Source organism: Phyllopteryx taeniolatus, chromosome 1, assembly GCF_024500385.1.
Source record: "Phyllopteryx taeniolatus isolate TA_2022b chromosome 1, UOR_Ptae_1.2, whole genome shotgun sequence".
Lineage (NCBI taxonomy): Eukaryota > Metazoa > Chordata > Actinopteri > Syngnathiformes > Syngnathidae > Phyllopteryx > Phyllopteryx taeniolatus.
Genome location: NC_084502.1, coordinates 30,110,905 through 30,132,490, shown reverse-complemented (window position 1 = coordinate 30,132,490; position 21,586 = coordinate 30,110,905). Strand labels below are relative to the sequence as shown.

The 21,586-nt window shown below is 41.9% G+C and overlaps 2 protein-coding genes across 7 annotated transcripts in view; both read right to left on the bottom strand.

Annotated features, from left to right (window-relative positions):
- Positions 1–9,256, bottom strand: part of LOC133484603 (suppressor of tumorigenicity 14 protein homolog) — a 33,272-nt gene extending 24,016 nt beyond the window's left edge. For 4 of the 6 annotated variants that reach the window (XM_061787483.1, XM_061787463.1, XM_061787473.1 and 1 more), the window contains exons 1-11: positions 8,873–9,256; positions 7,522–7,684; positions 7,310–7,440; positions 7,171–7,241; positions 6,900–7,087; positions 6,768–6,803; positions 5,024–5,252; positions 4,160–4,296; positions 3,982–4,082; positions 3,687–3,787; positions 153–286 (exon numbers count right to left, since the gene is read on the bottom strand). In XM_061787483.1, coding sequence (XP_061643467.1) covers positions 153–286; positions 3,687–3,787; positions 3,982–4,082; positions 4,160–4,296; positions 5,024–5,252; positions 6,768–6,803; positions 6,900–7,087; positions 7,171–7,241; positions 7,310–7,440; positions 7,522–7,684; positions 8,873–8,914 — 1,333 coding nt within the window. In that variant the 5' untranslated portion in view covers positions 8,915–9,256. Of the gene's footprint in view, positions 1–152; positions 287–3,686; positions 3,788–3,981; positions 4,083–4,159; positions 4,297–5,023; positions 5,253–6,767; positions 6,804–6,899; positions 7,088–7,170; positions 7,242–7,309; positions 7,441–7,521; positions 7,736–8,872 lie in introns of all 6 variants that reach the window. The other 2 variants (XM_061787500.1, XM_061787491.1) reach the window with 2 other exon arrangements.
- A 244-nt stretch (positions 9,257–9,500) lies between these two features.
- kcnd1 (potassium voltage-gated channel, Shal-related subfamily, member 1) overlaps positions 9,501–21,586 on the bottom strand; it is a 42,250-nt gene continuing 30,164 nt past the window's right edge. Inside the window, exons 5-9 of the mRNA XM_061787652.1 lie at positions 15,755–15,917; positions 14,800–14,883; positions 14,499–14,594; positions 13,291–13,541; positions 9,501–12,944 (exon numbers count right to left, since the gene is read on the bottom strand). Of these exons, the coding sequence (XP_061643636.1) occupies positions 12,737–12,944; positions 13,291–13,541; positions 14,499–14,594; positions 14,800–14,883; positions 15,755–15,917 (802 nt within the window). The 3' untranslated portion in view covers positions 9,501–12,736. The remainder of the gene's footprint in view (positions 12,945–13,290; positions 13,542–14,498; positions 14,595–14,799; positions 14,884–15,754; positions 15,918–21,586) is intronic.

Sequence of the window (21,586 nt, the reverse complement as noted above, 5' to 3'; positions counted from 1 at the left end):
ACCCTTGCATGAAGCAATATACAATAATGTAAATATGAAATGTTAGAGGTACATGATGTGGTACATTAGAAGTGCACGGACTATTAATGTGCGACATGGTCACACAACAGCACAACACAGACTGTGTGTGACTGGTGGTAAAAAGACTTTACAGTCACTCGGGATGAAGGCCTCGTAGGCGGCGAAGAAACCCTGGTCCACATATGACCAGTCCGAGTTGAACTTGACAGTCATCAGGTTGCTCCTGCTGGCCACCGCTGTACTTCCCACTTTCGCACCGCACAGCCTGTGATGCAAATGGAATACATTAGCAGTGCACGGAACATTAAATATGATGCCAATAAGGTACATTTGAGGCATGAGATGTAAATGTAGTACATTACAGGTGTATAGAACATTGAATATGACATAAATATGAGGATACCAGACCACGAAATAAGGGACACATATGCATCTGGGTAGTTTTCTGTGCTCAGTGACTATGAACGCAGTGATATTAGATATTGGATCACTTGAAAATACATGGACATACAGTGCCATGAAAAAATATTGACCCTATTCTCAAACTCTTATATTTTTGCATATTTTCTCACTTTAATGTTTAAAATCATCAAAAGAAAAACAATTCAATATCAGACAAAGATAACCCAAGTAAACATAAAATGATGTTTTTAAATGGGGATTTTATTGATTAAGAAAAAAAATGTCAAAGCTACCTGGCCCTGTGTGAAAAAGTAATGCCCCCCCTTGTTAAATCATGAATTAACAGTGGCTAATCACATTTTCTGTTGCATTTTCACTGACCACACCCAAGCGTGATTACCTCCAGACCTGTTCAATTGAGAAATCAATTAAATAGGACCTGTTTGACAAAATGAAATCGGCCAAAAGATCCCCCCCAAAAAAGCTAAAACAAAATACTACGATCCAAAGAAATTCAAGAATAGACGAGAAATAAAGCAATTGACTATTTGTCTGGAAAGGGTTACACAGCAATTTCTAACGCTTTAGAATTCCAGCGAATTCCACAGTGAGAGCCATTATCCTCAAATGGAGAAAACGGGGAACAGTGGTGAACCTTCCCAGGAGTGGTCGGTTTACAAAAATTACCCTAAAAGGACACCGACCACTCATCCAGGAGGTCGCAAAGGAACCGAGGAAAACTTCTACAAAAAAATAAAATAAATAAAAAATAACTGCAGGACTCCGTTGCCTCAGTTATGGGCAGTGGTAATGAGTCAACAGTAAGGAAGAGATTGGGAAAAAATGGCATCCATAGCAGAGTTACAAGGTGAAAACCATCTGAATCATTTCCAAGACATTTGGGAGAATATTCTTTAGACTGATGAGACCAAAGTTCCATGTTTTGGAAGTTATGTGTCTCATTACATCTGGCATAAATGTAACACAGCATTTCAGAAAAAGAACATCATACCAACAATTAAATATGGTGGTGGTAGTGTGATGGTCTGCTTTGCGCCTTCTGGACCTGGATGACCTGCTGTGAGTGATTGAACCATCAATTCTGCTCTTTACCAGAGAATCCTAATGGAGTTTGTTTGCCCATCAGATCGTGACCTCAAGCTGAAGCTTGGGTTCTGCAGCAGGACAAAGACCCAAAATAAACCAGCAAGTCAACTTCAGAATGGCTTAAAAAAAAATCAAGGTTTTGGAATTACCTTGTCAAAGTCTGGACTTGAATCCGATTAAGATGCAGTGGCGTGAGCTTAAAAAGGCCGCACATGCTCGAAAACCCTCCATTGTTGCTGAATTAAAACAATTCTACAAGGAAGAATGGGACAAAATATCCCGAAAGAGATGTAAAAGACTCATCGACGGTTATAGAGAATGATTGATTTCAGTTGTTGCTGCTAAGGGAGGCCCAACCAGTAATTAGGTTTACGAGGCCATTTCTTTTTTACACAGGGTCAGGTAGCTTTGAATAGTTATTTTTCGTTAATAAATGAAATCAGTGTTTAGAAAACTTCAATTTATGTTTACTTGGGTTATCTTTGTCTGATATTTACATTTGTTTAATGTTCTCTCTTTGTCTGCGTGGGTTTTCTCCGGGTACTTCAGTTTCCTCCCAAAGACATGCATGGTAGGTTAATTGAAGACTTTTTGTGTCTGTAGGTGTAAATGTGAGTGTGAATGGTTGTTTGTTTATATGTGTCCTGCGAATGGCTGGCGACCAGTTCTGGACTCTCGCCCAGAGTCAGCTGGGGTAGGCGCCACACCCGCGACCCTAGTGGGGATAAGCACCATTTAAAAACAGCATTTTAAGTTCACTTGGGTTATATTTGTCCGATATTTACATTTGTTTGATGATCTTAAACATTAGTGTGGGGAAATTATGCAAACAAAAATACTTTTTCACGGCATTTTAGGTACTACATTGGAATTGGGCCTGCATTGTAAATCCAGACTAATGGCCATGTTCTCCCGTTCGTGTGTAAGTCTTTTTTTACGCGCCTGGCTTGCGCACATTCCAGCTATGCACATTCTCCCGTCCAGACTTCTGGAACACCCACTGTGCGAAACCTGCTCATGTGTGCGCAAGCACCCATGAAGCTGGCTGTAATTCCTGGAGCGTGGCATTTTCCTGAGACATGTGAAAGCCATAGAAATTGGAATGCCATCTGGAAAATATAGCGCACTTTAAATGTGAAATTAACTTCCGGAGAGGTGGGTAGAGTAGCCTAATATTGTACTCAAGTAAGAGTACTGTTACTTTTGAATAATATAACTCAAGTTAAAGTAAAACAATTACTTGAGTAAGAGTAAGAAAGTACTCGGTGAAAAAAAACTACTCAAGTACTAATGAGTAAATTCGGATTTATTTTTTAAATCAGAGTATGAACGTCAAATAAAATAAAAAATAACTAAATAAAAAATGAATGTCCAAATTCAGATATCGCTGAACAATATCACTTAATCTAAAACATAAATACAATTTTATAAAATATATTTTTTTTTGTAAAATAACAAATTAAGGCAAATTCAGCTCCAAGAAATTAGTTTAGGAGGTGATTAGTGTGTGACACTCAGTTGAAAACATTTATGGCCATTTATGGAAATAAATGAACTTTTCCATGATATAAATTTTTTTTGGAAAGGGTCTGTAATACTGTATGTCGATATGTAGACTTACAACAGCCTCTGGAGTGTGAAAGAGAAAAGGTGCTTAAGTCTGTGGGAGAATGCGCGCACGGCCAGATTTGACAGCGAACGGCCACATTTTCAAGGTGGCTCCACCCAGTGTGCGTACTGTTGGCTCATTAGGCAGAGTGGGTCGTCCAGTAACCAAAGGGTAGCTGGTTCGATTCCTGGCTCCGACTGTCTGCATGTCGAAGTGTCCTTGGGCAAGACACTGAACCCTAATTTGCTCCCAGTGGGCCTGGTAGCGCCTTGCATGGCAGCAGTCGCCCATTGGTGTATTAATGTGTGTGAATGGGTGAATGTGAGGCTTCGTAAAGTGCTTTGGGCACTGTGGTAGTGTAGATAAAGCGCTATATAAATGCAGTCCATTTACAGTACCATTTACCATTTGTAGCTGGCACGAGGGTGCGTAAATGACAGATTTAAGTTGGCGGGAGAATGCGTGCAGACAAGCACCTTTTCTGACTTCTGCCCACAGGAGAATACGGCCCTAAGTGCACACTTCGGACTAAGAAAAGAAAAAGAACCTTCGGCCGTTGACTTCCACGTAATCTCGTGAACAATCATTGGAGTCATTTCCGATGTAGAACTTCCGGAACTTGACTTTGACCAACTTGCCCTTCGACACCTGAAAAAACACCAAGGAGAATTCCTACTTCAATTTTTGCAAACTAGCTATTCTCAGTTTGTAGCCATGTTGTTAGTGAAGGCAGTGCTTTGAACAACGGAAGGCGCAAAAAAAAACATCCTGACCAATAAAATCGAATGGATAAATCGCCCAGCCCTCTGATGGCGGCCTAATGGTAAAGAGTAGGTACTGGCCTGGATGTTCCACACGCACGCAGTCCTAGGAGGATAGCTAGACGGGAAGAATGGTGAAGAGAAGATGCCCACGTCACCGCTCAGAGGTCCTCCACAGTCTGCTGGCGCCAAAGAGGTCAGAGGTCACATAATATTAATAAGACATATTATTATTAATAAAAAACTGTCATAAGCGCACCTGGTGGCGCCAAAGCGACCTGCGAGAAGTTGGCTATGAAGCCTGGAAAGTTCTTTGCCTCGTTGGTGACTAGTGTCACCAACATAACGTTCCCTGACGACACGAAGGACAGAGAACGGTGAGGAATGCCGCAATGTCTGCAAACACAAGAGGTACACTTTGGTGGGACTTTCAACAGAAGAGGTGGTTGGACAGGTAGAGAAGATATCAAGGTGGAAACATTGATGTAAAGACTGAAGTTGGAGATTGGGAAAATGGATGATGTGAATGCTGAAGTTGGAAAGATGCACATCATTAAAATGGATAGTGTTAAGATTGAAGTCAAAGATGGAAATTGTGAAATTGGGCAATGTAAAAGGCTGAATCATAAAAACGGAAATTGTGAAAATGGATCATGTGAAGACTGAAGTCATGAAGATTTGTTATAAAGATGTAGACCATGAAAATTGATCAGACAAAGGATGAAGTCATAAAGATGGACATTTTGAAAATTAATGATGTAAAGGTGAAGGGTGTAAACATTGTGATTGTGAAAATGGATCATGCAAAGATTGAAGTTGTACAGATGGAGATTGTGAAAATGCATTAAGTAGAGTCTGAAGGCGTAAAGACGGAGATTGTGAAATTGAGTGATGTAAAGACTGAAGTCATACAGATGAAGGATGTAAAGATGTAGATCGTGAAAATTAATGATGTAAAGACAGAATTTATACAAATGGATGATGTTAAGATTGAAGTCATTACGATGGAAATTGTGAAATTGGATGATGTAAAGATTGAAGTCGTACAGATAATGTGTGTAAAGATTTGATCGTAAATTATATGACGTAAAGAAGAAAGTTGTAAACATGGAGGGAGACTCACTCGGCAATGGCAGTCTGCTCAATGGGCGCTAGCGAATCGTAAATCTTGACAAAGTCGTGTTGGCAGTCGTCCTCCAGGATCAGCGTTTGGAAATCCAGTCGCACGCGGTAGGCAGCGTCTGCTCGCAGGCGCCACTCCAGGTAGATGTCGGACGGGTACGAAGAATCAGGGAAACCCGGCGACTGAATGACTCCGCCCTCTTGGACATGCACGTTAAAGGACTTCTTGACTGGAAACCAGCAGGTTGTTACCTTATTATTCACACCAAATATCATCTTAAAATTCAATAGCTTGACCAAAAACATCCTTTCCTTTTCTATAACGCTTGTCCTCATTAGTTGCATTACGGTGATCAGCAGCCTATGGCAGCTGACATTGGCCGAGAGGCTGGGTACACCCTGGACTGGTTGCCAGCCAATGTGAGGGCACATACAGTTAGGGTTGGGCATCATTTGAATTTGAGCGGTTCTGGCTCCTCATTTCGATTCCGGCTCCAAACGATTCTCGATTCCGATTCTTTTAGGGGGCTGGGTCAAAAAAGTTTGCATGGTTTAAATGAAGGGTGTCCAAATTATGAACATCCATTTTATTAGCAGCCTGCAGCATTGAACTAAAATGAACATTTGACTCAGAGTTCTTTATAACCAGTATCAATATCAAACCTGTGAAATAAAAGGCATGGGTGTGGAACTAACCCAAATGACTAACTGTAATATTCATTAATTATTGTTTCAGCTAAATGTTCAATATAGCATTGTTAAAATAGTTATTTGTGAATTTTTTATCACGTCAAATGGTTTATATTTGCAAGTTTCAACTTGACTTCCTGTTTTAAGCATGCAGCATTTTTTTTGAAGGGTTTGCACGAAAAACTTTGAAAAAGTAAAACGAAACAAAAATTGGGAATGCAACCATATGCTCTGTAAAACGTTGATTCCTTTACCTACCCAACGATGAGAGACAAGCTTAGTGTTTGTGGTACCGTGAGATGACGTTTTTGTGAATTTTGTCCCAATTTATTGTGATGTAAAGTTCCTAGTTTGACCTTTGGTAAAGTTTTAGCTCAATGTTAAACTTGTAATGTGACTGTTTCTACTATCTTTCCAGTATGGTAAAGAAGTTATATTTTATTTTTGCGTCTGTCATCAGCTCTTGCGTTGGTTTGAAGACTAAAATAAACACTAAAAACCATCAGTGCAAGAGTGCAACCCACCATTCAACTTGTATTTTATTGTTTCACTCACCCAATTGACTTGACTGATGTTCCGCGTGGTGTATGCTGAGGCTCGGAGTGGGAGGGAGGACGTCAGACATACACATCATGAAAGCCTCCTTTGCACAATATAATCTTAATCCAAGTGTTTCACTGAGATGACTGGTCATTTCTTTTAACATAGTTAAAATACACTTTTGTTCGCCGCTGCCGTTGGGCACAAGCACATCTTAGTGTGCGTTGATTTTTGCGGCTTCTTCGTTGGTTTTCGTCACTTCTTTTTCGGGGTCGGTGGACTGTACCCATCAAAACTGGGAACCGAAATGTTTTAATTTGAACGATTCCGGGAGAACCAGCCGAATTCCAATCGGTTCTCAATTCTCGATGCCCAACCCTACATACAGTACACACAAACAACAGACTAGTCGCCAGTCAATGGCAGAACATGCAAAGAAAAACTATGGACTACATACCAGCCAATGGCAGTGACAATAAAACAAAAGAAAAAAAATCATTAAATCTTATTCTTACCCAATAAGGACGATGATGTCATCCGTGGATCGATGGCTACAGACAAAAACGACACAATTTTATCATCTCTGTCTCCGATGGTCCCCACGATAAATCTCTAGATTGATAATTGATTGTTGTGGGATTGGCGACCTCGCGCGACAACGCTGTCAACGTCGAGCGCATGCTGGGGTTTCAGCAGCACTCTGCCTTGTCGACTTTGTTGACTTCCTGCTGCCGTTTGCAGCGACTGGATGGCGGCGTCCACCGAGGCTTGCTGGGAGGCAGGGATGTCAAACTCGGAGTGGTAGTACGTCGTCACGGTATCACCGCCGGCATCACTGCACCGGGGGGAAACATGACGTTTGACGTGACATTTGATACAGGAAAACATTTTGTCATTTACACAAGTCACGTGACCCACCTGAAGGTTTCCACCGACGTGCGTCTGAAGTATTTGCCCAACACCGTGTTTTCGTTGTACATCACTCTTAGCTGCAATATTAAATGTTAGTGTTGTTGTTGTTAGTGCCATGATGTATTAGGGCCACGCCGCCACTCACCTGTTGGCTGACGAGAGACGCCATCTTGGCGAACGGCCCGCTGCCAGGGTCCTCGTAGTCCGGCAGGAAGCGCTGGTTGGCGATGGCCATGGAGCCCACGTATACGCGTGTCACGGCCACATCGCGGTGCACTGGGCACATAATTGCACATTCATGCACAGACAAAACATGCTAACAACACACCGAAGGGAGAAAAAAGGCTGTCCACTCACGGTGTAAGCGCCACACCAGCAGTCCGGTCAGCAGAGACAGAGCGGCGGCTGCTGCCACCAGGCCAACACCGATCCACAACTTCCTGCGACGCACTGGATTCTTCTCCAGCTTTTTGGCATCCGGGGTGGGCAGAAACTGAAGGGTGGCCTCCAGGTTCAGATCCTGGGGGCAGGGTGGGTGTTGCCATGGTGATCCAGTCAGATAAGATTGTCACTTTAAAGAAAATGCTTCAAATGTTTAGTAGGGCCAGACTGATTAATCATTGGTCTGATTTCACAGGCTATTAGCCCTTTTAAAATCATAATCGGTCTGAGTTTTGCCGATTCAACGCCAACATATTCTTACTTTGTCATGAAACAGTAAATGCTGTTCAGTGTTTGAGTCATTCAGAATAATGTATTTACGCCATTTGTCCACTAGAGCTCTTAATCCATTCAATCCAATAAGCATTTTTCCTTAGACAATGACCAACGACGTGGTTGGCCATTTCTCACATGGCCGTGCTCGAACACAGCAAAGATTTACAACAGCAATGGTGGATTACCATGTTCCGTTTATGCTGCAGAAGCTCCTGAGCTTCATTTTGCTTTGACAACAAAATCTTCTGCTTCTTTTTGTACTTTTGTACTTCCTGTTACTTGTAAAGTTAAACAAAAACTAAAGGACAAAGTAAGTGGTAGTAGTAGTTCTGCCTGTAATTCCTATCTTTATTGTTGTAAGCATTAAGGGAGCAAAAAATAAGTTATTTTATTTGTAATATATTTTAAAATTAATCAGCCAGTTAATCAGCTATCATGTCAAATACTGAAATTAGCATTGGCTTACATCTTGCATCTGATGACTAGTAACCAATGACACTTTTCTGTGTGCTGTCGAACCCCCACTGGGGTTTGATCCAATGCATTCACTGTCAGTGGCAGTTACTGATATGGGCAGCCCCCCAGGGAGGCATTCTGTGGAGGGCGACACCTCCTGTTGACGACCAGCCAGAGTTGCGCAGTGATGTTCGGTGCATGCGGCACATACTATACAGCAGTTGGCAATCGCACTCAACAGCGTCGCATAGGGCCCATCGACTTGGACATTGTTTTATTTCCAGGAGCCAAATCTATGCCAGTTTGCTCTTCAATGAAGCTAACAAGTTTTTTTTTTATTTTAGTTTTTTAATTGAGTGGAAACCCCCACAAAAGCACAGGGACGACACACAAACTGAACAGAGGGGAGGCTAAAGACGATTTTCGAACCCAGACCCCGAAAGTGTGAGGCATTACGCCAACCACTAAATGACATGCTGGTTTAGTGTGCGTGCTGCCGAACCGGTTGTGCCGGCGGTGACGTCACTCCACTCACTTGTCTCGAGCTGAACCTTTGCCCCGCCTCCAACTGATCCATGACGTCACGCGGTGGTCTCTCTCTCTCTCTCTCTCTCTCTATCTATCTCTTTCACTTGACTCGAGCCCCGTGCGCGTCCTCCTCCATCAGGGTGACGAAAAGTGGGCGCGTGTGTACGAGAGGTGGAAAGAAAATACACACCGAGGACGTTTCAAAAGCTTCTGAGTGAAGAAGGTGAAAGTTGGTCTAATGTTCCAAGACAAGGTGACACAAGGCACGGCCTCCGAAAAAAAAGTGTAAAAGCAGAAAAACATCAAAATATTGCTCCTTCCTGTCTATGAAACTGCTCCCCTCCAACAATGCCTCTTTCTCACCTGTCCTGGGCGCGGCTTAGAGGACAGAGAGAGGGGGTGTGGCGTCGGCTTCATATCGTATCTTCTCATACTTTACTTGTTTGGCGGGATAAAAATGTGGAAATGGATAACAAACACCTGCTTATGATCATGCTGGAAGCATGTAAGTAAGCTATTGAAAAGAAATGGCTACATCCAAGTGACTGGATACACGTGTTTTTCTTATTTATTTATTTTATTTTGAAAAACCAATAAAAGTAAAAAAAAAAAAAAAAGGGACACAAGTTTGTTGTTATGTCGTTTATTTGTTTAAATAATATACATGTCTGTGCTTTAATCATTTTTTAAATCATTATTCATTATTATTAATTTGTTCACTGAACTCCCTCACCCCCCACTTTTGTCAACATGTTCATGCTTATGTTTGTTAAAATTAGCAACAGTTGTCACTAACGTTAGCCATTGTTGTTGTTGTGGCCCCCTTTGACGCTTCGACTATTTTCTGTCTGAGGCGCAAATGTTACCGCACATTAGCGTCTGTCATTGCTAATGTTAGCTGGTGTTTGCAAAGCCATCTTGGACACTTCGATTACTTCCTTTGTGAGGCGCAAATGTTAGCGCAAGTTAGCATTAGCAAAGAGTGAAGCACCAAAGTTAGCTATCATTGGCATGACCATCTTGAATGCGCCGGCTACTTAATGTGTGACGCGCAAATGTTCACTAAGAATTTGCGCTAAAGTTAGTCATTGTTGTCCTGGCCTCCTTGGACGCTTCTTGTGTGAGGTGCAAAAGTTAGTGCAAACTTGCATTACTTAAGACTGATGCGACTTTGGGCTAATGTTAGCCTATTGTTGGCGTGGCCACCCTAGACACTCCAGCTACATCCTGTGTGAGGTACAAATTAGCATCAGTCGCCGCTAACGTTAGCCATCATTGGCACAGCCGTCTTTAATGCTCCTGCTAATTCCTGTGAGAGGCTCAATTGCACAGGAAGTAGCGAGGTGACAAACTCTCTCCACAGTTTGTGTCAACATGTTAATGCTGAAATTATCATCAATGGTGCTAACATTAGCATGGTTTACTTTTTATTTGTGGGTCAGAAGAAGAAGTCCAGTGAACAAGAGTGCGTAGAGATCAAATACCTACAACGGTATCCATGCATAGTAGTGACGTCTCTCAGCATTCCGGCCCAGGAACATTCCTGAATTATGCCATGTCTCGGTGGTTGAATGGAAACAAAAATCATAAGAAAGTCGTCATGCAAAATAAAAAAAGACATTTCCCCCCTTAGTTTTTTTCTACGCTACGCTGGCTAAAGTTGAAGTCTTACGAGGCTCATGCACGGACCAGGTGGCGACCTTTTTTTTTTTTTTTTTTTTTTTTGAGGGAGGTTGGGGGTTGATTGAAAGTAGCAGGTGAACGTTTATGATACAAAATATGTTGCAATTTGTGCTTGGTCACACGCTCAAATACGCTCGCTTCTGAGTGGCCCAAGAGGAAATTGAGGAATGTCAAAGTGGCCACGTGCACAAGCAGCACTTATATTTAAGCTAGCAGGTGGTCAAGTTTGGGCTCAGGTTTCTTCCACCACAACAATAAATGTGATTTAACATTTGTATCATGAATTATTATTCTGAAACGTGTCAATTATTTTGAAAAATCTGATTACACTGCGACTGGCTGATGACGAGTGCATTGTTTGTCTATATGTGCCCTGACAGGCGGCCGACTGGTTAGCACATCTGCCTCACAGTTTTGAGGACCGGGGTTCAAATCCCGGCCCGGCCTCTGTGGAGCTTGCATGTTCTCCCTGTGCCTGCGTGGGTTTTCTCCGGGTACTCTGGTTTCCTCCCACAACCCACAAACATGCATGGTAGGTTGATTGAAGACTCTAAATTGCCCGTAGGTGTGAATGTGTGTGCGAATGGTTGATGTCTAAAAACTAGCCCCGTGACGACAGCAGCCTGGGGCGTATACTTTTTGGCATGAGCCCCCGCACCCCGTCCCCACACAATATCTAACGAGGGCCGTCTATGGCTATTCACTGGAATTGCGAAATTACTTAGTCATTATAGCTTGGCGTATTTCTAGCGCAACGACATCATGCAGTTAGCCATCAACCTCTGCCTCCAACCCGAAAAATGCCTCTTCCCTGAAGTGTTTTGTGTTATTTGGGCTAGTGTCTCTGTTGTGGTGACTCACGCGCAGCTCACCCAGTGAGCTGAGGGCGAGTTGGACGGCTCCATTGCGAAGTGGCCTGGTACTATCGTGTAGGCTGGTACGTACTGGCCAATAGTGGGCTCGTAGACCGGCGTTAGCTTCGCCCAATACTCCACAGCCTTGCTCCATGCACCGCGCATAGATCTACACAACAGACATTTAAGGTAAAGTTAACTGTTTATTACGTTCGCTAGCCCGTCAGCTAACAAGCTAATTAGATAGTTAAATAGAATTCTCTCCAACAGTGTCAATGTATAAAATCTGACTAAATACTGCCAGTTTATAGTATAATAGATTCTTTTGTCCACACCGGCCGGATAAGCAGTGAATTTGGGGTCGATTTTGGCGATGAAAAAGGGACGTTACTAGGGGAATTAGTAATTAGTTATTTACTGATTGCTCTAAAATTATCAAAATGATTACCAGTTTCATTTTCTTGAGCATTGTGAAATATATGCCATCTGGAAGCGATAGTTCCTTTAACATTGGCTGATGTCCAGTCCATTGTTTGTCTATGGGTGCCCTGACATTGACTGGCAACCAGTCCAGATTGTACACCGCCCTTTCGTCCAAAGTCAGGTGAGATACATCCTGGACAATCTCAGGGCACATACAGAAAAACAATGGACTGGTCACCAGCCAATGTCAGGTCACAAATAGACAACCAATGGACTGGTCGCTAGTGAATGTCTGGGCACATATAGACAAACGAGCATTCCCATTCCCATTCCCACCTCTGGACAATTTCTGTGTCTTCAGTGAAGCAAACATACTAACATTTTTTCAGAATGTGGGAGGGAAAATGTGCACGCAAGGATGGGAACAACGTGGAAACTACACAGGAAGGCTGGAACCGAGATTCAAACCCCGTGTGTGAGGCAGACGTGCTAACCAGTAGGCCACCATGCTGCTAACAAATCAACAATCTAACCAAAATGCTATGCTTGACATGTTTAATCAGTTGTAGTGCTTTTGTTTGTTTTCTTTTGTTAAATGTAATCACGTTAGAAGAATAAGACGCTTATTATTGTGCGATGGAAGAAAGGTGACCTGTCCATTTTTGCTTCGTCGACTAGTTTTGTTTATGTCAAACACGCAACACACAAACATTTCATCCTATTGTTGATTATTGACGATTACTTCCTGCTTTGCGTATTTGGATGTCCACTTTCATCATCGACTGAGGACAAAGCTGGGAAGTGTTTTTATGTCTTCTACCCACAATTCCTTGGCCAGCTGCAGACTGTCAGCTGCGACGGGAAGGCAGGCAATGGGGTGCGGGGCGGTTTCGGTCAGGCCCTGGCAGAGGTTACAAGGAGGAGATCTTGACGGCATCAGGGGTGTAGGCAGTGGCGCGCGTGTTGCGCAGGATGCCCCCCGGGATGGCAGCCGGCAAGGGTGGCAGGCTCTCGTCGGGCGTGTTGGCAGGCGGTGTGGGGATGCTTATGATGGCAGCGCTGAAGTCTTGCTCGCCACAGTTAAGCTTGAGGTTGATCTGAGCGTTGAGGCTGGAACGACTGAGACACAAACGGACATGTCAGCAACACAACAGCAACAACAAATTATTTGTGAATGCTGAAGAGGTGACTTTGTATTGCTGTAGAGATCATTGAAATGTTGAAATGTAGAATGTGAGACGAAGTTGGAATGGTGTGAAGCAGTCGAGAATTGTGAAAGGAGCAGGTAAATATGTGAAATATCTAAATTTGGGAAAGCTATTGTGAACTTGAGCAAAGTACAATGTAAAAAATGTGGAGAATGATTTACGGGAGAGAGAATAAGATGTGTGAATGTTCTTCAGTATTCACACAAAAGAAACAATGTGATTTGTTGTTGTTTTATGGGGTGCGTCTTATGGTTTACGTCTGTGGTGGGTCAGGTATCCCCTTTCCGTGCATCATGTCCAGCTCCTGCATGCTACCACGGCTCACTGACACGGTGGAGTTGGCCAGCCGCATGGCCGCTCGCCTCCGGACGCGGCGGGGACAGCAGCCTGTGGAGTGGTTTAGCGCCCCCTGCTGGCTGGACAGGGAGGTGCTGCGGCTGGTCCGGAAGCCCACCGACTCTGTGATGCACAGTTCACTGTAGTTGAGTTCGTCCGTGAACTCGTGGTTCTGTGGAGGGAAAATGTGGGCTGATTGGAACTGCATAGCTACTCCCACCACATGCCGCTAACACAGGAGTGCCTGGCTTACCGCTCCTGTCCTGTGACTCCTGTCCTAGCCCAACTTGTCCTATTTACTATTCATTACATCACAGGCTTACGTGGTGAAGAACTGCCTGGAACACTGCTCTCATCCTGTCTTGTCCTTCCTTGTCATGTCCTTCCCATCTTGTCCTTGCTATTTGTCAAACCCCTTCCTCACAGGGTGTAGCACTGCCTGGCGTGCGGCTCCTGTTCCGTCCTGTCGTATTTGCTACTCTATTCTACTACTGTCATTGTCCTATGCTGTTGTCTTTTTTCAAGCCTATGCAAATGCTGCAACCAGGGGCTAACTTCATAAGCTTAGATGGCTAAAGGCCTCATGTTAGTACCATAACACTACAAGCTAAGAACAGCAGATAATTATTTTTACAGATAATACAAGTACATTGTTTACAAGACATGTGCGTGTTGATTTTGGAGGGATTTAAATACTGTGTGGCTAGCATTTCTCCAGAGCCCAGCAGTGCATGGCACATTGCCAGGAAAGTGTCACACGTTTACTCTTTGCTACACTGTGATTGGCCAGTCTGCCTTTCTGGGTGTGGCTTTTTAAAAGTTAAATTATATACAGTAAACCCCCATGAATAGTGAAAAAACGGCAGTAATTGATGCCCCCTCTAAATAATTTTAGAATCAGGGCTGCACATAATTTTGTTTTGGTTCTCAAATGACCTACCATGCATGTTTTTGGGATGTGGGAGGAAACCAGAGTACCCGGAGAAAACCCACGCAGGCACAGGGAGAACATGCAAACTCCGCACAGGCAAAGCCGGATATGAATCTCTTGTGCTGCCTATTATTATTATTATTATTATTATTGTCACATACAGTGATAATGGCAATGACTATAGCATATTCTACTGACCGTGGTCTTCTCTAAACAGTGAAGAAGGTGATGATGTTGATGTTCGAATGCCGACTTGTTCCTTACGCACAGAGCGCCGCTGTCACTGTCCCGGTCCTGCACACACACACGCACACGTTTAATCAGAAATTCTACAGTGTGACAAGCTGCATTGTGGTGTTGTAAATGTACTTACTGGTTCAAACTGACATCAAAGATCATCAATCAAAAAAAATATTTTTTTACACAATATCCTACAAACACAAGTTATGGTTGTTTGTTGTGTGTTTTTATGAGGTGTATGTGTGAGTATGTATCTCACCCCAAGAGCTCGATCTTCTTTGTATTGCAGGAAGGCGTTAGTAGTTCCTTTCTTTGACATGCGGATTCGAGCCAAGCGCACTTTCTGTGAGATAAATTTGTTTTTAACATTGTGTTAAGTTCTTTTGCAAACGCTGTGTAGTTACAGACATGTAACAGACATGTAGTGTTATAAGTAGCATAGTCAGTTACAGTAGTGTATTAGTAGTAGTGCAGCTAGTTAGCGTAGTTAGAGCAGTGGACTGAGTAGTTAGACTAGTGTATTGAGAGAAGTGTAGTTAGGGTAGTGTAGAAAAAGTAGTGTAATGAGAGTAGTGTAGTTAGAGTACTATAGTTTGAGAGAGATTTATAGGTAGAGTTAGCTAAGTGAAAAATAGTGTGGTTAGAGGACTTTAGGTAAAGTAGTGTAGTGATGTAGTGAGATTATCGTAATTGATGTAGTGTAGTGAGATTAGTATACTCTGAGTAGTGTGGTTAGAGAAGTGAAGTTAGAGTCATATAATGAGAGTAGTGTAGTTTAAGTTCGAGTAGTGTAGTTACAGTAAAATAGTTACAGTAGTGTAGTTAGTGAAGTGGGATTCGAGTAGGGTAGTGAGAGAATGTATTTAGAGTAGTGTAATTACATAAATGTACTTGGAGTAGTGTAGTTGGAGAAGTGTAGTAAAAATAGTATAGTGAGAGTAGTTTGGTAAGCGTATTTAACAAGAGTATGCAGTTTGTGTAGTTTAAGTAGTGTAGTGACAGGAGTGTAGTTAAAGTGGTGTAATTCAGAGTTGTGTCGTTAGGGTAGTATAGTCAGGGTAGTGTAGTTAGAGTAGTAAATTCGAGTATGTAGTTAGTTTCGTATAAGTGGTGAAGTTAAGTCAAGTTTGAACTTTTCTTAAATGTAATGAATACGAAGATGTGATTGTGTTGACTTTGCTGTTGACGATATCATGGTTTCCTGGTGCGCCGACCTGCTGCGCTCGCATCTTGTCTGCACGCTGGTTTTGGTGGTAGATACGACTGAAGTTGGACACGATGACGGGCACGGGGAGGGCGATGACCAGCACGCCGCTCAGCGAGCAGATGGAGCCGAAAATCTTCCCGGCGATGGTGTTCGGAACCATGTCGCCGTACCTGCGTCCACAATGTTTAAATCAGGAGCTGTGGCTTCAACGGTGTCAATGTCATATCAGATGATGTCACCTTCATACCATGTGATGTCATCAACATGTCAACATCCCGTCGCATGTCATCCTCATGTCACATGATGTTAGCCTCATGTCACATCAATTCTTCAGTCACATGATGTCATCCACCTGTCACATGCCATTCTCATTCCACCTGATGTCATTCCCATTTCACATGATGTCATCCTCATGTAACATGATGTCACTTGAAAAGGTTAGACTCAGGGTGAGTCTAGGTCGAGTACTTTGGGTGGGCTCAGCCCATGACCTAATTTTGTAAAGTATCCTTCAGAAATTTAGTCGAACTTTTTAAATCTTGAAAAAGACCATTTGGTGGATGACCCAAAATGGGGCTAGCCTCGCCACTAATAGATAATAATAATAATAATAATATACTACTACTACTAATAATAAGTATAATAATAATTATTCTATTTATTCAATACATCATAAAAGTATGGTTTATTGTCAGAAAAGCACAGCCATTTTTTTCACAGTATGAATACAATATTTCATCTCAGAGGAAAGGAATATTAAAACCATTTTGGCTAGTCTCTAGCTCTATCCATCCAACCATTTTCCGCGTATACTCACAAGGGCCGCGGGAGTGCTGGAGCCTATCCCAGCTATCCTCTATTAAAGAATAAATACGTTTTTTTTAATAAGGTCACCTTTTATATATATATATATTTATATATATATATATATATATGTATATATTTACACCACACACAACTACCCATGATTTTTATTTTGGCCAATCCAGGAGTCTGTGACCTACTTTTTGTTACTACTATGCTGTTGCATTTTGAGCCAATAGATGGCAGTGTGAGCTAAATAATGCAGTTCTGAACCACGAAAGTGATGAAAGGAAACACGACTGTTTGGAAGAAGGAATGATTAAATGAAAGTGAACTGTAATGACAAATTTGAAATATATAAATATATCTTTGGTCATTTTCACTCAAACAATTACCATTTTTATCCTGTTTTGTATTTACACAGTTACTATAACATTGATTTTCAGTGTAAATTATACATTGAGGTGCGTCAAATTTGAATTATTTTCTTTCTTTCCATTAGTCTAAAAAGTAAAAAAAAAAAAAAAAACACATGAACACGCCCTATCTTGGCATATAATACTTCACGGAAACATTTCATATCACATCAGATTCACTGGGCAATGACTCTTTGCTATTCAATTCGCTAGCGATAGCTCCAAGTGTGGCTCAGAAAATGGATGGATGGAAGCTCCATTAGCTAATAGCTACGCAGTACGTACCATTACGATCCCCTGCCAAGTCAATGCCGACACATAACATACAGTAATTCAAGAGATATTGAAGCATCACTGTGTGGTCAACTGTCATTTCATATATTGTGTCAGGGTTGTAAATCAAGCATTACCTGGTCATTAGCGTTAACGTTAACACAGCTGGAAATGTGTGTAACAGTTCTGACCATAGATATGAAGACTATACTGTAGCAGCCTGGCTAACCGACGTGCCTATGTGGCGGCCATGTTGGGAAACTCGATGTTCCCTTCAAAGGCAATGAACGCATGGGAATTGACATTAAGTCATAACCTGCTCATTTCTCAACAGAATTTCACGAGGTTTACTTTTTTGTCAATGTTAAAGGGTGTGCCATCACCACACTATTCTAAGAAAATAATAAATAAATAAATGAATAAATATAATTAATTTGAGGGTGAATTCATAGGGTGGGCTAAGGCAAGTTTTAGGTGGACTTCATCCTAGCCAAAATAGGGCTGGCCTCGCCACTGGTTAAACTCATAGTTACACTTTTGAACACGCATAAAAGAACATTGACTTTTGAACAGTTTCATCTTTACAATTTTGGACTTATGTTCTGGAACATTCACTCATCTGAGTTGTCAGATGAAGCGATATTGTCTAAAGTCTGAACATTTGTCATTAGGGCAACATGGTATGGTATGGTGTTTTTCCACATGCAAACATTTTTATTATGAATTTTCATTTCATGCTTTATCAATTAAGAATTTTTGAAGAACAAATATGTGGTTAATTCCAAAATAATGACCTATAGTGTTAATTCACTTTTTTTAGAGGAGGTCCTATTGATGCTGTCATTCAAAATTAATAAAAGTAATTAAAATGTAATCAAATGTAATTAGTTATATTAATTTGAGGAAGGAATTGAAATAGTTACACTACTATTACATTTTCAACAGAGTAACTTGTTATTGTAACCAACTACATTTCCAAAGTAATCCTCCAAACACTGATGATCGGTCAGGAGGATATGCTTAGTCATTTAACCTGTATGTTTATGCGTGTCTGTGGGTGGGCGGGGTTGATTTTGATTAATGTAAATGACTTTGAGTTGCATTTTATGCATGAAAAGTGCTATGCATATGAAGTTTGATTGATTGATCTTCATGTCACGTCATCGTCATGTCACATGATGTTATCTGATTTCACCTGATGTCATCCACTTGTCACATGTCATCCTCCTGTCACATGATGTCATCCTCATGTCACATGATGTCATCCTCATGTCACATGATGGCATCCTCATGTCATCCACATGTGGCAAACACATGCACACAAAATGAGAGGTGAGGGTGGCGGTTGGTCAGATGTCAGGAGAAATAAAGGTTACACAAGAGTGGGAGGTCCCAAAAGGGCTGGGTCATCCCGGTTCTAGTGTTTAAATATTTCATGATGGGATTATGTCATCCCGCACTCAACACGGAGGGAAACTCTGAGAAGGGAAAGTTCTAGAAGAGTGGCAACAACACTAAAAAAAAAGATGTCAGAGGGTCGCCACGACAACCGTCAGACCAACCGACACATGAACCTGACAGGCATCCTTCTAGTACACAAGGAGTACTGCAAGGAAACAACAGGAGGAGACAAGGAAAGGGGAAAATGACAACATGAAGAGAGAAGGACATTGAGATAACGAGGAGAGAAGGAAATTAAGATATGAGACAAGGACTAAAAGGAAATGAGGATCTGAGAAGAGAAGGACGGAGAAGGAAAGCAGGATAGAAGGAGAGGAGAAATGGGAAAATGAGGAGACAAGGGGAGAAGGAAAATAGGACATGAGAAGACAATGAAGGAGAAGGAATGAGGAGACAAGAGGGGAGGAAAAGACAACATGAGGAGGGAATGAAATTGAGATAATGAGGGGCGAAGGAAACGAAAATATGAGACAAGGAGAAAAGGAAATGACGACATGAGAAACAAAGGATGGAAGAGGAAACAAGGACATGAGGGGAGAAGGAAATTGAGATAACGAGGGGAGAAGGAAATGACAATATGAGACGAACAAAAGGAAATGAGGACATGAGAAGGCAAGGATACAAAAGGAAATGAGAAAAGGAAATGAGAATATAAGGAGACAAGGACAGCAGAACATGAAGACATGAGAAGAAAATGATAGAAGGGAATGAGGACAAGAGGAAAAAAGGACAATGAAATGATGACATCAGGAAAAAAAGGATGGAAAATGAGGAAACATGGAAAAGTAAATGAGGACATGAGAAGAGAGGGAAATTGTGATATGATGGGAGAAGGACATGAGAACATGAGGAAACAAGGACAGAAGGAAAGGAAGACATGAGGGGAAAGGGATGAAAAAGAAATGAGAACATGAGGAGAATAGGAAATTGAGATAATGGGGGAAAAGGAAGGGAGCGAAAATGACTAATGGAAATAAGGAGACAAGGAAATGAGAATATGACGAGACAAGGAGGGAAGGAGAGGAAGAAATGGGGACACAAGGAGAGAAGTAAATAGAGATAATGAGATAAGTAATTTAGGAAATATGAGACAAGGACAAAAGGAAACAGACAAGACGACAAGGACAGAGAATGAAATAAGGAGACAAGGACAGAAGGAAATGAGAACATGAGGAGAAAAGGAAGGAAAGATGCAAAGAGGTTTAATGGGCCTGAAAGTAAACACACTGATTCCAGATCAGGCATGATAAATAATAATAATAATAATAATAATAATGAAAAGAAAATTCCATTAATCGTGAATTGACCAATCGGATGGTCATCTTGATGCTTATCAGCCAATCGTGAGTCAGCACAGACAACCAATGGTAATTGAGTTATTGTTCACTCCACTCGGAGGAGACAGAAAGTCCTCCTGTGAGCTGCAGACTAGAGTAAAACAACAACAACAACCACTGATTTCCACTTTAAAGTGGTTTCATGTTGGAAGGAGCTGACTGCTCTCATTTCATAGTTGACTCTCTAGGATCTCATTTTGTATTTGATTCTGAGATCTCATTTCGTAGTTGACTCGCTGGGGTCTCATGATGTAGTTGACTCTAGATAGAATAATCATAGTGGGTAACTAACATTCATATTGATGCCGATTAGGACGGCTTATGCTCGTCACATACTTGGAGTTGGGTTCTCACAAGTAGTAAATGGAATAACCCACTGTCATAATCACACACACACAACCTAGTGCTGACCTACGGACTTTACAATGACAACTTTTTAAACAAAATCCTATCCTACCTGACCACTTCCTAATCACCTTTAACTTCCAGCTGGTCGATTATGCTCTCACGGGCAAAATAAAGACCAAAAAAAAGAAGTCAGATGTTACTGTCGCAGATTCAATGAGGCCATTACTCCAATTCAATATTTACGACCAAAAGCATTCATGTGTGTGAGGGAAAGTTGACATCTCCCTAGTCATGACGCGTTAAATTGTGACGTGGAACGGAATATAGCCAATCAAGAAGCTTCCTGAGTCAACAAAAGGAAACAACCGTAAATAAAAACAAGCATGTCTTTCCCGATGTTGTTTTTTTTCTACAAAAGTGGGTTACAGCAAGAAGTATTTTTCCAAAGCAAGTGGTTTTTTGGGCATAACACCATATCTCAAGCCTCCAGGGAAAGTTTTGGAAAACATCGGCGCAAAGCTGAAAGTGTTTATATTGCATCGGTTTTGTGAGCTCACGTGTGACCACGCGAGATTTCAAGATTGGCGGTGGAATAGGCTCTTTATGTATGTGGTGTTTTGTGTTGCTATCGGAGCACACCACACAAAATATGATCAAAACTATTAAATGCCAGATTTTTTTTATCTTCATGTGTGGGCTCAGTCACACCCACCGTCCCCCAGAGATGGGTGTATGTGGTGCATTAAAAGACACATGGGGATGAGAGTGTGTGATGCATTAAAATCCTGGCTCTCATCAGACTCGAGGCTCTCATTTCATAGTTTACTCTCGGCTCTCATGTCATGTTTGACTCGGCTCTCATGTTGTAGTTGACTCTCTTGGCTGTCATGTCGCGAGGCTGAGAAAGAGTTAGTTGTAAATTTCTATCTTGTGTCTTATGGTAAAAGTCACAGTGTTGGCTCACAAGGACGTCGGTATTGAGTGTCGGTTGATAATTTCGAGTTCAGCTAAAAGGCCGCCAGCTTCATCGTCTTCCTAGTCCTCCTCGTCTTTCGTCCTCTGCGATACTTTCCCCCTCCTCTTTGCCAGCCATGTTTAATTGATAATGTGATGATGAAAGTTGCAGGAGGAAGAATGCTGCTTCCGTGTTTTCCCCCGTCTGCTGAAGATGGGACGCTATCTCTAGCTATTAGCATTTGA